This window comes from Leptopilina heterotoma, unplaced genomic scaffold, assembly GCF_015476425.1.
Source record: "Leptopilina heterotoma isolate Lh14 unplaced genomic scaffold, ASM1547642v1 Lhet_307, whole genome shotgun sequence".
NCBI classification, from domain to species: Eukaryota; Metazoa; Arthropoda; class Insecta; order Hymenoptera; family Figitidae; genus Leptopilina; species Leptopilina heterotoma.
Genome location: NW_025111010.1, coordinates 1,118,990 through 1,134,206, shown reverse-complemented (window position 1 = coordinate 1,134,206; position 15,217 = coordinate 1,118,990). Strand labels below are relative to the sequence as shown.

Genomic DNA, 15,217 nt, shown 5'->3' with positions numbered 1-15,217 from the left:
GAAATTTAATAACTCAAAAACAAAAAACAAGGGCATTCTGAAAATTTACATGCCGATAGGAAAAAACCTCAGCTTTCGTTTGCAATAATTTATTTTAAAAAAAAACGGACCGATTTTTGGGAAATTGAAAATTAAATATTAATTATCAAAAATTAGGGTAAATTTTTAAAATATTAAAAAATAAAATGCATCATTGGAAAGAGGACGAAAAAACCTTTCAGAAACATATTCTAAAAAATTTTTCCCATTACAAGTATGTTCAGAAAAAATTCACAAAGTAGCCGGTGTTAGCAAAATTGGTCAAATTGACCCCCCTCTACCCCCTCCAAATTTTCGAAAAAATCAAAAATATTTTTTGGGGCATATTTCTACTTAATAGAACAACAAATTCCCTGAGTTTCAATTTTTTTCAAGCAGTTTAAATTTCAACTTAGGACATTTCACGTAAAATCCCTCATGCGCAAAACAAAACTTGCTTTTGGTGGTTCATGACGCATATATGCGCATCTTAAAAAAAGTGATTAAAAACTTCTTAAATGTTCCTGAAACCGGTTACTCGGGGGTTTTCGAGGTCGCTGATTACGAATATGACATTCGTTTTCTAAAATTCAAAATGGCGGATCCAATATGGCTGACAACAAAATAAAAAATTGATCAGATTGACTTGAAACGTAGTACTCGGGGTTTTTTGGGTCGCTGACATCTGACATCAGTTTTTCGAAATTCAAAATGGCGGATACAAGATGGCAGAAATTTTTTCAAAATTCGTCGAATTTCCTTGAAACTTATTACTCGGGGGTTTTAAGGCTCGCTGATTACGAATATAACATTAGTTTTCCAATATTCAAAATGGCGGATCCAATATGGCGGACAACGAAATAAAAAATTGATCAGATTGGCTTAAAACTGAATACTCGGGGGTTTTTAGGGTCGCTGATTACGAATCTGACATTAGTTTTTCAGGGTATTTTCCGAAATTTGATTTCACCAAAAATTATCATACTGATGTCAGATTAACCAGTTTCAAACAAACTCAATAAATTTAAAAATTTTTTTTGCCATATTGAACCAGATATTTTGAATTTTGAAAAACTGATTTCAGATGAGTAATCAGCGACCCTGAAAATCCCCAAGTATTCAGTTTCAAGCCAATCTGATCAATTTTCTATTTCGCTGTCCGCCATATTGGATCCGCCATTTTTAATTTTGGAAAACTAATGTTAGATTCGTAATCAGCGACCCTTAAAACCCCCGAGTAACAAGTTTCAATCAAATTCGACGAATTTTGAAAAATTTCCGCCATCTTGGATCCGCCATTTTGAATTTCGAAAAACTGATGTCAGATTCGTAATCAGCGACTCCAGAAACCTTAGGGTACCAAGTTTCATAAAAATCCATTAAAAATTTTTTCAACACACTTTTGGCCCAAACAGTGGAAATCTCGTTGACAGCCAAGGGGTAAAGCACCTTAGCCGTTCAAGGCAGTAATGAACCTCTACACAGTTTACGATCTCACTTTTCAATGAAATGAATTTAACTTAGAAAAATTCTAACAACTTTTATATTCATTAATTTCGAAATCCAAGTTGAACTTAGAAAATAAAATTTTCTATTTATGAAAATTTGTCTATTTGCATAAGTTGAATGAAAAAGACGTCTTTTAAACATCTAATAGCCAAGACAGAACATTTATAGGACGTCTTTAAGGCGTCATTAAAAAGACATCCTTAGGACGTCTTTTGAACAAGTGTGCCCACTGGGATACTGGCTCCAATAAAACTCCGAGTGAAGGTTTTGCTTCCAAACTGAAGTCTCACCATGTCTGAACGTAATAGGCGTAATGCGTTTGAATGGAAAAATAAGAAGATTCCTCTTGAGCAGACTCTTACGCGGTGAAGTACTGTTTGACTATATTTAAACACCCAGACAGCAAACGACTGGGAGTAAAAGTTATTCAGTTGTTCGACTTGTATGACGATGGCGTTCAGTTTATTTCATTGTGGGAATTTGACATTAATAATGATAATCTGACTTCAATAATTAAAATTACTTTTATGAACATTATGTTTATTTTAATACATATATTGCTAAACTCGAGTTAGGTATAACCTAACTCGAGTTCAGCAATATATTTATTAAAATAATCATAATGTTTCGACGCTTCTCACCAAGGTAACTTGGTACACTGAAAAAAATGATAATGTCAATGTTGACATACAAGTATCCCTGGTAAAAATTTCGGACTAATTCCGGATTAAATACGGACAGATTATTACGGATTAGTCCGAAAATAAGTACGGAATTATCAGAAATCAATATGTAAAGAATACGGAATCAGTCCGCAACAATCCGAATTTAATCTAGTTAAAAAAACTTAATCCGTAAAATGTCCGAAGCAATCCGAACTCTGTAAGCAAGAAATCCGATATTAGTCCGCAACAATTTGAAATTAAGTGTGGCAAAATCCTATTCCGAAACAAGTACGAAACAATTCGAAAATTCATGCGGGGGAACGATGAACTTTCGAGTTTCTTTATATTACTCATGAAACATCATTATTTATTATTTCCCAGCATAAATCCGTCCCTGTTTTCTCTCCCATTCGCAGCCACGCGAAGCCAGAATCGAGTCGTCAAAGTTAAATTCCAATGCATTAATCGTCAAAACTCGGCTTCACATTTTTAATGATATATCAAAGACGGATTAACCTTTTTTAATTTTCGAAAGATTATTTTAAAGCTGAGATTCTAACGAAGATTTCTGTGTTTTTATAAAAATTTTATCTAAATTTTTCTAGATTTTTGAAAAAGTTGAAATCAAGAGAAAAAAATGAGAAAATTTGATAATTTTTTTTATTTCTTTCTCACTCTACAACTTAAAAAATATTTAACGAAATGACTTCAAAGACAGCTTATTTTACGCAGAATTTAATCAGCTTTCTAACCGTATTTAAGTTTTTTTGCAACATCTTTTATTTACGAGATATGATTGAAAAAGTGATGGCATGTTTTTTCAAAGAATCCGGTAATAGTCAGCGGCAATCCGAATAATATCCGACCAAAACACCCCAGTCCGAAAAGAAGTCTTATAATAACCCTTTCACGCCCATGGGACATATACGTCCCACCTACAAAATCCTCAATATCTTTGAAGAAACTTAATATTTTTGAGTTTAATTTAGTGCGTTCTCTTCAGGAAGAATAGGGCTTTAAAAATAAGTAACCTAGATCATGTTAAAAAATTCCTATTGTTTAAAAAAATTCATAAATTATTGTTAAAAATCATGAATTTTTAAAATATTTTAAAATCGCCTGAAAATTGTTACTCGGGGGTTTTCGGGGTCGCTGATTACGAATCCGGTGCTAGTTTTTCAAAATTCAAAATGGCGGATCTAATATGGCGGACGACAAATGTAAAAATTAAACGGATTAGCATGAAACTTGTTACTCGGGGGTTACTGGGGTCGCTGAATACGAATCCGGTGTTATATTTTTAAAATTTTAAATGACGGATCCAATATGGTGGACGATTTTTTTAAAACATTTTAATTTCACCTGAAACTTGTTACTCGGGGGATTTCTGAGTCGCTGATTACTAATTAAGTGTTAATTTTTAAAAATTCAAAATGGCGGATCCTACACGACGGACGACATATGTAAAAATTGTTTGGATTAGAGGGAAACTTGTCACTCAAGGTCTGTCAGTAGTTTCTGTCAGTAGATGGACTTGTTTCTTTCTACTCTCACTGGATTCGTAATCAGCGACCCCGAAAACCCCCGAGTAACAAGTTTCTAGTGAAACTATACGATTTTAAAAATAACGTCCGCTATATTGGATCCGTCATTTAAAATTTTAAAAATATAACACCGGATTCGTATTGAGCGACCCTGAAAACCCCCAAGTAACAAGTTTCTGGTAAAACTAAACGATTTAAAAAAAATCGTCCGCCATCTTGAATCCGCTATTTTGAATTTTTAAAAAATGATGTCATATTCGTAATCAGCGACCTCAAAAACCCCCGAGTAACAATTTCCAAGCCAATCCGATCAATCTGTAAAAAAGTTGCCTGCCATATTGGATACGCCATTTTGAATTTAAAAAATTTTATAATTCTGATATCAGATTCGTAATCAGCGACCCCGAAAACTATGAATAACGTTACACTTACGTTTTTTTAACCGTCCAGTTATGCCTGGGTGTGAAAGGGATAATATGGAATTTGTAAATATGTGACTGTCCACGAGAAAACAAGGCTTAGGTCCAAAAAATCAATTTTGATTTTTTTTATGGTAATCGACAGATATTATGTTGCTTTTTCAAATGCAAAAGTCAAAAGTTAAAAATATCAATTATTTTCGACAATATATCGTTTTAAAGCTGGGTATGTCAAGCGTAGTTAACTTCAATCGTCGACTGTCCACGACAAAACACGGCTTAGGTCCAAAAAATCAATTTGAGTTTTTTATGGTAATCGACAGATTTTATGTTGCTTTTTCAGATGCAAAAGTCGAAAGTTAAAAATATCAATTTTTTTTGACAATATATCGTTTTAAAGATGGGTATGTCAAGCGTAGTTAACTTCAATCGTAGTACTTCAATCGTTCGCCCTGTGAAATTCACGTTTGGGAGCTAAGCCGTGTTTTCTCGTGGACAGTCACATATATATATACAATCCACAGACAGTCCAAAACAATCCACCCTGCTGGAAGTAAAGGGATAGAAATCCTATTTCTTTGAATATTTTTTTATCTCTGAGATTAAATTTAAAAAAATTCGATTTTTTCTTTTTTCTTAATCTTTTTCAATAACCTTCATTATATCCTATTGAATCCTTTTTCAATCCCCAAAGAAAACTTTTTATACGCTTTTCAATGTGACGATTTCATGATAAATAAAGAGAAATTAAAACTTTAAAAAGGAGATCAACTGAGAGATAAAGAGTGATACAGTAAGAGATAAAAAGAGATTAATACAGTCTTAAAATTTAAAAGGTAGTTCAAGAAAAATGTATTCCAAGCTAGCGTGGCTGAGTGACATGTGTATTCGACTTGCGTCCCTAAGGTTCAGGGTTCAAGCCCTCCTGCGTGCGAGATTTTTCAAATTTGGTTTTAAGTGTTATTTGTATAATGTTGGTTAATAATGTAAAATGAAATATAGATTTAAACAATAAATAATAATTTCATAACAAATAAATAAATAACTTGATTTGTTAAAAATTTAAATTTAAAGATAAATTCAAACTATAATTATTATTTCGTATGACAAATACCTGACCATAACCAGATTAATTCCGGACTTAATCGGACTATTTACAAGTTGCGTATTACCAGACTAACTTCAGACTAGATCGTACTAATTCCGGATTTACTGGTTATATACAAACCTATTGAGTTTGGATTTATCCGAACTAATTCTGAGTGACGAAAACCTGACCATAAGCAGACTGTTTCGAATTAGCTGCGGATTCACTGGTTAAACCAATTGGATTACTTCTACATTTACTAGTTGCATATAATCTGACTAACTTCGGTCTAATTACGGATTCAATAGTTATAAAAAACGGTATTGATTTTAAACTTAATTCAGGGTGGAAAACTCCACAATAAATCGTACTGTTGCGGACAGATTCCGGATTAGTCCGACTTTTTATTCAGGGTATTTACTTATGGTAAATAAAATATTTACTTTTGCAGTCAATTTGATTTTACACAAGTATTATTAGTTATCTTTTTACATTCTCATCACATGAGAAAGTATTAGTTTTGGTCGAAAATTGACTTTTGCTAATTTTATGAAATCTTTACGTTTCGGGGTCCCCTGAACCCGAAAAACATGGTCCGGCGAGTCCGTCTGTCTGTGTGTCTGTCTGTATGTATGTATGTCCGTCTGTAGACCAAAATGTTGTTGACACAATAACTTTTGAAAATTTTATCTGATCGTTTTTAAATTTAACACACTTAAAGTTGGTATAAAAATGAAGGCTAAGTTCGTTAACCAGCCATTTTTGTTGAAAACTACAGAAACTATAGTAGTTTCAAAATTTTTAAAACTCAATTTTTTCAAATTTCAAAATTTTTAACATTATATTATTTTATATTAGGAAAATACAAACAACTTTTCTCTATAACATTTTTTCATAAAAACTCAATTTTCGAAGTTATAGTCTCTTAAATGGTCAAAAAAACTAAAAAAATCCTAAAATATCACTGAAAATCGAATTTTTTTAAAGAAATAAAAGTCAGTCAATTGATTTTGACATATTCTCACCCTAAAATACTTGAAAAATATACTTGTACACAAAAAAGTCGTAATTTCCGGAAAAGCCACTCTATATATATATATTTTTTGTGCGCTTTTTTGACTAAAAATCGATATTCCGACTCAATTATCTCCGAATCTATTCCATATGGAATCTTGCTACTAGAGACTTTTTTTCTCGTCTCATTTTCAGCTACAACTTTGCTGTAGACATCATTTCGCCAAACCCTATACTTTTCGAGTTATTTTGAAAAAAAGTAATTTTTATTACATTCTCATCACATGAGAAAGTATTAGTTTTGGTCGAAAATTGACTTTTGCTAATTTTATGAAATCTTTACGTTTTGGAGTCCCCTGAACCCGAAAAACATGGTCCGGCGAGTCCGTCAGTCTGTGTGTCTGTTTGTTTGTCTGTATGTGAGGCATTCCATGTCAAGTGATCCAGGTGTCTTACGGTGTAATGCTTATTTCGATAATTTTTTACTCTTAAATTATTAAACATAAAAATTTGGCAAGGTACATTTTGGAAAGGTTTTTTCATGCTCTTTCGATTGAAAATAAGCATTTAAAAAAAAAATTTTTTTTGACCCAAAAAAATCAAAATTAAAAGTAAATTTTAATTTTTTGGAAAAAAGGTCCCATTTTTTTTTTTTTTTTTTTTAAACGAAAGCTGAGGTTTTTTCCTAAAAGGACATATAAATGAAAAAGTGGGACAAGAATGTTTAAACATTGAAAAACAGAGGTTTCTACTCTCTAAACCCGGTTTTTAGCTCTGTTTACGAGAAAATTCATTTTTTCAATGTTTAAACATTCTTGTCCCACTTTTTCATTTATATGTCCTTTTAGGAAAAAACCTCAGCTTTCGTTAAAAAGAAAAAAAAATGTGACCTTTTTTCCAAAAAATTAAAATTTATTTTTAATTTTGATTTTTTTGGGTCAATAAAAATTTTTTTTTTAAATGCTTATTTTCAATCGAAAGAGCATGAAAAAACCTTTCCAAAATGTACCTTGCCAAATTTTTATGTTTAATAGTTTAAGAGTAAAAAATTATCGAAATAAGCATTGTACTGAAAAACCCAAAAATTTAACCCCCTCCCCCTCGGAAAATATTGGACTAGGTAAAAAAATATTTTCACGAAAAATTACTATCTATTAGTACTACAAAAGCCCCAAGTTTTGCTACGATTGGAGAAAAATTTTTCTCCACCTGGATCACTTGACATGGAATGTCTCATGTATGTATGTCCGTCTGTAGACCAAAATGTTGTTGACACAATAACTTTTGAAAATCTTATCTGATCGTTTTTAAATTTAACACACTTAAAGTTAATATAAAAATGATGGCTAAGTTCGTTAACCAGCCATTTTTGTTGAAAACTACAGAAACTATAGTAGTTTCAAAATTTTGAAAACTCAATTTTTTCAAATTTCAAAATTTTTAACTTTATATTATTTTATATTAGGAAAATACAAACAACTTTTCTCTATAACATTTTTTTATAATTTTTTTTTAAGTTTTTGGGCCATACCAACTTAACTGTTTTATAAAGTTTTATTTATTTTCTGAAATGTTAAAACCTTTCTAAAAATCTGTAGTTTACAACAAAATAAAGAGAACACTTTTAACCGTTTTTTTAAATGATTTTCTTTTGCATCAACAAAATATCACAACATGTTTTGTCAATATTCAGACAATATTGGTTTCTTTATTAGAAAAATAAAATTTTTTTGGCTGAAGTTTAAGTGTAACTGACGTGTTTAGTTGTGAAGATAACAAGGTGACGAGCCCGATGCTGAATACTTCCTAAAAATTATTTAAAGATTTACATGCAAATTTTGTAGTATTATTTACTATCCAATATTAAAATTAATTGTGTAAAGTTTTACATGTCCCACTTTATTGAATGTTTAGCCTGAAACTTTTCTAAACATTAAAGTTATTTTTTCATGTAAATCTATTATAGACGAAAATTCAGAAACCATGTTTCTGCGAAGAAAGTAAGTAATTAAGAATAATTTCACACTTTTAATTAGCAGGAGGGTCAAATCATACCTAACAAATCAAAGTTGTCCCTCAGTTCTCCGATTTTTGTGAAACTACTCTGATTTGTTCAACAAGTCCTACATTAAATTAAAAAACCTGTTTCAATCATCAAAAAGTAGTTAAAATAAATCAGATAAATAGAAAAATAAAAAAGTAATATATGATGGAAAAGTAACATTTTATTCGTTTACATAAAGCGAAGACCTAGTTCGCGAATCGAATAATTCTTTGTATGAAGAGTGCGCATGCGTAGACTCGACTCGGATAAATTCGTTCAGTCTCGTGACGCGATTGCGCGTCTGGAAGAGTAGATTTGTCAAAGATGGGTTTCTAAGAGTCTCATTTTTAAATCAGCATTCGTTCGAGCTCCCTCTATGTTTGTAACAAGTGATAATTGTAGAACTAGGTGTTTTTAATAGTCTTTTTCGTAGTTAAAAAGAAATTATAAATTCAAACCTAAGGAAAAAATTAAAAAGAAACGCAAAGAAACTTATTTACATTTACTTAAACCTAAAAAAACAGAAAACTCAAATTAAACAAACAAACCTTAAACCACAAAAATGACACTGAAAAACATGCAATAAAACCTGAAACTACGAAAAAGACTATTAAAAACACCTAGTTCTACAATTATCACTTGTTACAAACATAGAGGGAGCTCGAACGAATGCTGATTTAAAAATGAGACTCTTAGAAACCCATCTTTGACAAATCTACTCTTCCAGACGCGCAATCGCGTCACGAGACTGAACGAAGTTATCCGAGTCGAGTCTACGCATGCGCGCTCTTCATATAAAGAATTACTCGATTCGCGAACTAGGTCTTCGCTTTATGTAAACGAATAAAATGTTACTTTTCCATTATATATTACTTTTTTATTTATCTGATTTAATTAAATTCTTTTTGATGATTAAGACAGGTTTTTTAATTTAATGTAGGGCTTGTTGAACAAATCAGAGTAGTTAAAAAGTAGTCAAATAATCTACTCGGAACTGTTTTTTAATTTACATTAATTTGTTTATTTTATTTTACGCAGACAAATTATTTGTTTATTTATTAAAAACTTATTATTTATTTATTCATAAAATATTACTAATTGATTAAAAAAAGATAGAATTCAATTCGATTGAAATTTACGAGTTTTATTTTTTATCTAATTATTTATTGTTTAAATATTATTTATTTATTAATAAAATGTTACTAATTGATTTAAAAAAGAAAGAATTCAATTCGTTTGAAATTTACGCGAGTATTAGGTAATTTTGACCATTACCTTGTACACAGAGCCTTTGCTTCAGTGCGCTTTTTGGCCCTGCGCGCAAAGACAAAAAATACAATATCTCCGAAAGTTTAAGAGTCTCCATCGATTTCTTTATTTCAAAATACTCGTGAAATCCTAAGGAATCAAAATATCGCTATTAGAAAAAAATTAAAGATACGCTTATAAACAAAAAATTTGTTTAAACAATATTTTTTAAATATTTTATTTAAAACAAAAAAAAATTTTTTTGTAATTTTTTTTCATTTTAATTGTTTGTAAATTATAAGTTATCCCTGAAAAAATCATTAAAATCCATCCATATGTCTCTGCGATATTGCGTTTTCAAAATTTCAAAAAAAAATTTTGAAAACCCTGAACAACCACAAATTTTCAAAATTTTCGAAAATCTTTTTTGGAATTTTTATTCTCATGTATTCCCCTACAATTTCTCAAAGTTTCACAAAAATCGGAGAACTGAGGGACAACTTTGATTTGTTAAGTATGATTTGACCCAGGACTAAAAATTTTCTTAAAAGTGTACTTAATTTTGCAATCATCAGCAAACAAAAATAGGTGATGAGAATGTTATCCTTAAAGTCGTAGTAACTTTAAGAAAAAAAGTTTGATAAAACATATAGTAGGAAAAAGAAAAAAAAGTTTTATAAAACATATAATAGGAAAAAGGATCAAGAACGCAAGTAATGCACAATCTCCGCGGACGACTGCGAGCGAAGCGAGCTATTTGCACGCGAAGCGCGCAACAATCTACGGAGCACGAAGCGCGACGACCAATAAGGCGCGCTGAAACTTGCGAGCTCTCCGCGCGAAGCGCGGACGAGAATGTGTCCGCCCGGAGGGCGGGCAGATTTTTTAATATTATAATTAACACTGATGAGTTAGTTTTTCGTCATTTCTTTTCGTGGCACTTGATAAATTCTATTATGAATTTGAACTCCCATGCGAGCGTGGTATTGTGGTTAGTGTATTCGATTTTGGTGCGATATAATGTTAGATATAGGTGTAGGTTCGAATCCTCAAGCGTTAGAAATTTTAAGTTAATGTAAATAAAATTGCGATTGGTAAATCGAAAAATATGTTGAATGTACCATAAAGTAATAATAATTAATATGTGTAACTTGTATAATTATTTTTTTATTAACATTCACTAAATTGTCCGGACTAAATTTTGACTGTTTCGGACTAATTCAGGATTCACTAGTTAAAATTAACTGATTAATGTCGGACTTCATCGGACCAACTCCGGAATTACTAGTTGTTCACAAACCGTATAGTGTTCGGATTTATTCGGATTAATTTCGGGTGACAAAAACCTGACCATAAACCGCACTGTTTTGGACAAATTTCGGATTAGTCCGAAATCTGTCCGGTTTTTTAACCAGGAATGGTTAGGATGTACAGCTGAAACAGCAATACTGTATTGCTGTTCTTAAAATACAGTATTGTATTGAGATAATACTATTTCTCACATACATATGGTTGTATTGAGTAATATCTTGATTGTAGCCCAATGGGAAGTAAACGATTGGTTCAATAATGGGCCATGCTTGGCGAACTCCGTTCCATTATTGGAACATTAATGGCAACCATCATTTGACCACCATTGGTTTTTGCATGGGATGATCACGCTACTGCCAATGATCGGTAGCCAAGCATCGGTCCAATATTAGTTGCCAAGGAAACAAAATTGATTTTCAAAAGCTTGATTTTTTATTGGCAGCCAACAAAAAACCAAGGTTTTGAAAATTGATTTTCTTAATTATTAATTAAAATTTATTTAAAAAAAATATATTTTTTTAAATTAATAGAACATATTAATTTAAGTTTTCACCTCTGGTAAAACAAAGGTGAAAGACTGACAAAAATTCCCTCACCGTATCTCACAGTGGAGGGATGCCTGTAAATGTCTTTGCGAGAGAAGAGCAGGTACTTATAGAGCCAGTGTAACAGGTCACAAGCGAGAAGAAATCACTAGCATGCACTCTGGCGGCGCTTGTCGGAAGTGGCGCAACGATGGTTGTCAAGCGCTGTGTCGATAATGTCAGGATATGCATGCGCGCCAGAAAACAGTTCCGACAAGCGCCGCCAGAGTGCATGCTAGTGATTTCTTCTCGCTTGTGACCTGTTACACTGGCTCTATAAGTACCTGCTCCTCTCTCGCAAAGACATTCACAGGCATCCCTCCACTGTGAGATACGGTGAGGGAATTTTTATCAGTCTTTCACCTTTGTTTTACCAGAGGTGAAAAATTAAATTAATATGTTCTATTAATTTAAAAAAATATATATTTTTGAAAAATATATTTTTTTAAAATAAATTTAATTAATAATTAAGAAAATTAATTTGCGAAACCTTGGTTTTTTGTTGGCTGACAATAAAAAATCAAGTTTTTGAAAATCGATTTTGTTTACTTGGCAATTCCTTGGCAACTAATATTAGCCCGATGCTTGGCTACCGATCATTGACAGTAGCGTGATCATCCCAAGCTAAAACCAATGGTGGTCCAATGATGGTTGCCAATTATTTTGCCAAGAAAAAACCATTGGGCACCAAGCATGGCCCATTATTGATCCAATTGTTACCATTGACAACTTCCCGTTGGGAGTGGGTAACATAATTATATTTTTGTAACATCTTTTATGGTACCAAGTACCTTAATGCTGGTACTGGATAACATCTACTTTTAATTATCAAAATTTGTTGGATTTAATTCAAATTAAATTTAGCGTTTTAAGACATGTACGAAAAATCATACTTTTATGAAATGCCAACGCTACGACGATGGCGAATTCGCCTTTAATTCCTCCAAATTTATATCTCTTAAATGGGGATCGAAAAGAAACGCGCAAAGGAAAATCAGATGTAAAACGACAACCGACAGATTCACACGCGCGAAAGTTTGTACAAAGAAAATAAATACTAATTCACATAGAAAGTGGCGCCCTCACTTAGGTGAAAATTTGTTGTAGCAAATATTTACCCCAAAATCAGGTTAAAATTTAAACTTTGTTTTTCTAGGCTGTTTTCGGCACTCGCCCCGAGTTAACTCCGGCTTAATGGTGATTGGTGAATGTTTTTGATGATTGGATAATATTTAACTCGGGGTTAACCCTGGTTTAGTGCCGAAAACAGCCCTAGTGAAGTTTATATCAACTTGTTTTTACTACAAACTATTCTTACAAAGTTAATCGCGTTGTGTTGGTTCGTCGAGAAACTTTATTCCCATGTTACTTACGATATTTTTTATTCCTAATGCACAAAAGTGTCGATTTCAGATAGCAGACGACAGGGAGTAAAAGTTTACTTTTACTCCCTGGGACTTTACTCCCTGTCGTCAGCTATCTAAAAGCGCCATTTTTGTGCATGTGGGATAACAAATTTATTTTATCGCTTTGCATATAATATTGCAACATTTGAATAATATTTCTCTAAATTTTCATGAAAAAATATTGAGAATTAAGCGAGTTAATGTGATTTTTCTCAGGCGCCTTCAAAAAAGTTGATTTCCGGTGTCTCAGCCGTAACTCGTAACAGAATCATTTAAAATAAAAAAATCAAAGTGCATTTGTCAAAAAAGATGTTTCTTGAGGTAACGCTGGAAAGAGTTTTTATTTTTCGATTTTTTGTAGCATCTAGAAGCCAAAAAGTTGATTTTTGATATAAAAAATCGACTAATTTGTTATTGTAAAATTGGTAATTTAAAATAAAGCTCCCAGGGATACCTGAGAAATTATGTAAAGAAGCACTCTGCAAAATTGCAGAACGATTGATTGGTGAAGTAGATTTTTAGTTATTGCGTACATCGACATCAAAAATGACAAGTTTGAGAAAAATGCTTTTACCTTTAAGGTTATTATTTAATAAAAAACATTAATCCTAAAGCGAGGACCATCAAAACTAAGATACTCATAACTCCGTCAATTTTGCTCCTATTGACTTGAAATTTTAACATAATGTTTTAGAGATCGTAATGAATAAAAATTTGATTGAAAATAAGTAGCAGATTGTGCGTTGCTTAATTAATGTCTTGGCAAGAGAGACTCTTTTCTTTTTTTTGAATATTAAAGTTTACATTGAGAAAATTTTAGTGAGGTTGCTGACTTTGTTTCGGGCGAGCAGTGAATCCTGATGTGCTTAAGAATTCACTGCTAGCCCGTAATAAAGTCTGCAGTCGCACCAAAATTATATCAGTTTAGAGCACTAAAAAATTTTGGGAAAATACGGTCTTACCAATTACGGACATTTATTAGTTCAAAAATTTTTTTTTGAAAATTCTTACTTTAGATAGGGTTGAATTATCTTCTTCTATGTGTAGTCCGGCAATTTCGATAACAGCTTCTGTTACAGGTTTAACTCCTCGTAAAGAGTGGTGAGTATTTATAATGCTTAATGCAACAGTTCTTTCAACTTGTCTAACTGATGGAATATTCTTATTCAAATATTTTTGCATAATTATCGATTGTTTTTCACTAATTAAGAAAAATAATATTTCAATTAGAAAAGATAGAACACTGTTCCTGAGTCGATTCCAAAATGTTTTTAGATGAAATTTAGGCAGTAAAGCTGTTGGCATGAAAGACATACATGGAGGATTTCCCACTTGTTTCGCTAGTGGCGTGAATTCAAAATTCGACGAGGCTGATATTATAGGAACATTTAGTAAAAATCCAAATCCATAATAGCAAGGCGCTACTAAACCCTTTAACGAATGATGGTAAAAAATTATTTTTAAATAAGAAGTTGAATAGTTTACAACGTTTTTTCGGAAAAAAAGAATTAAAGTATACTTACTTCTGTAATGACAGCATCGTAAGGCGAATTTTCCGGAATTTTTTTAATAAAATTTTGAATTCTTTCATGAGATATAATCTTACAAGTCGGAAGTCCATAAGTATCTCTTAATAGTTTTTTAATGCTTCCACTTTCTTCAACTGCTTCTTGAATTGAATTGAATTCTGATTTTGACAAAAAGTAACTTGAATTTGGTAGTTTTGATAGGTTAATAATATCTCGATAATTATCTGGTGGATTTTTTGCTTCGTAGTAGGATATAATGTCAACTTGGTGTCCCTTTTTTGCCAAACTCTTTATTAAGGCTTGAAAAAAAATATTATGGCTCTTGAAGGCCAATGGGAATATGCCAAGAATCTTGTACGTATGAACTTGAGTTATTAAAAAAAATGTTGTTACTATTATTAGGTAATTAATAAAAGTCATGTTTATCTTTTAAACCAATTTTTATTTTATGTTTCTTTAAATAATTAAATTGATGTAAAGAATATTATTTGTGGTAGTTGCACTATTAATGAATGTTCATTATAAAAAAATTAATATTTTAATAATTACGAAAATTTTTTTTTTAATATAAACCGAAGAAACTTTATAACTTGTTTAACACGTTAGGAAAAGAAAAACTGAAAGCAATTTATTTTCCAATAGTAGTAATTTGATTCTTGACGAAAATGTTTGCTTATGTAATATGCTAATTTCCATTAAAAGGTATAAATTTTGGGATTAATAATGTTAAGAATATGCAAAAATTGTTCTGATTATGTGTAAGCGACCTCTTGTTATCACAATATTATCGGAAATATAATTTGTAATTCATATTCTTTAAAGTACAGTTGTAAATTTTG

At 31.4% G+C, this 15,217-nt stretch overlaps 1 protein-coding gene across 1 annotated transcript in view; it reads right to left on the bottom strand.

Annotated features, from left to right (window-relative positions):
* The window catches only part of LOC122504603 (UDP-glycosyltransferase UGT5-like), a 44,142-nt gene extending 29,138 nt beyond the window's left edge, over positions 1-15,004 (bottom strand). Inside the window, exons 1-2 of the mRNA XM_043615785.1 lie at positions 14,373-15,004; positions 13,861-14,280 (exon numbers count right to left, since the gene is read on the bottom strand). Of these exons, the coding sequence (XP_043471720.1) occupies positions 13,861-14,280; positions 14,373-14,798 (846 nt within the window). The 5' untranslated portion in view covers positions 14,799-15,004. The remainder of the gene's footprint in view (positions 1-13,860; positions 14,281-14,372) is intronic.
* Positions 15,005-15,217: the final 213 nt, after the last annotated feature.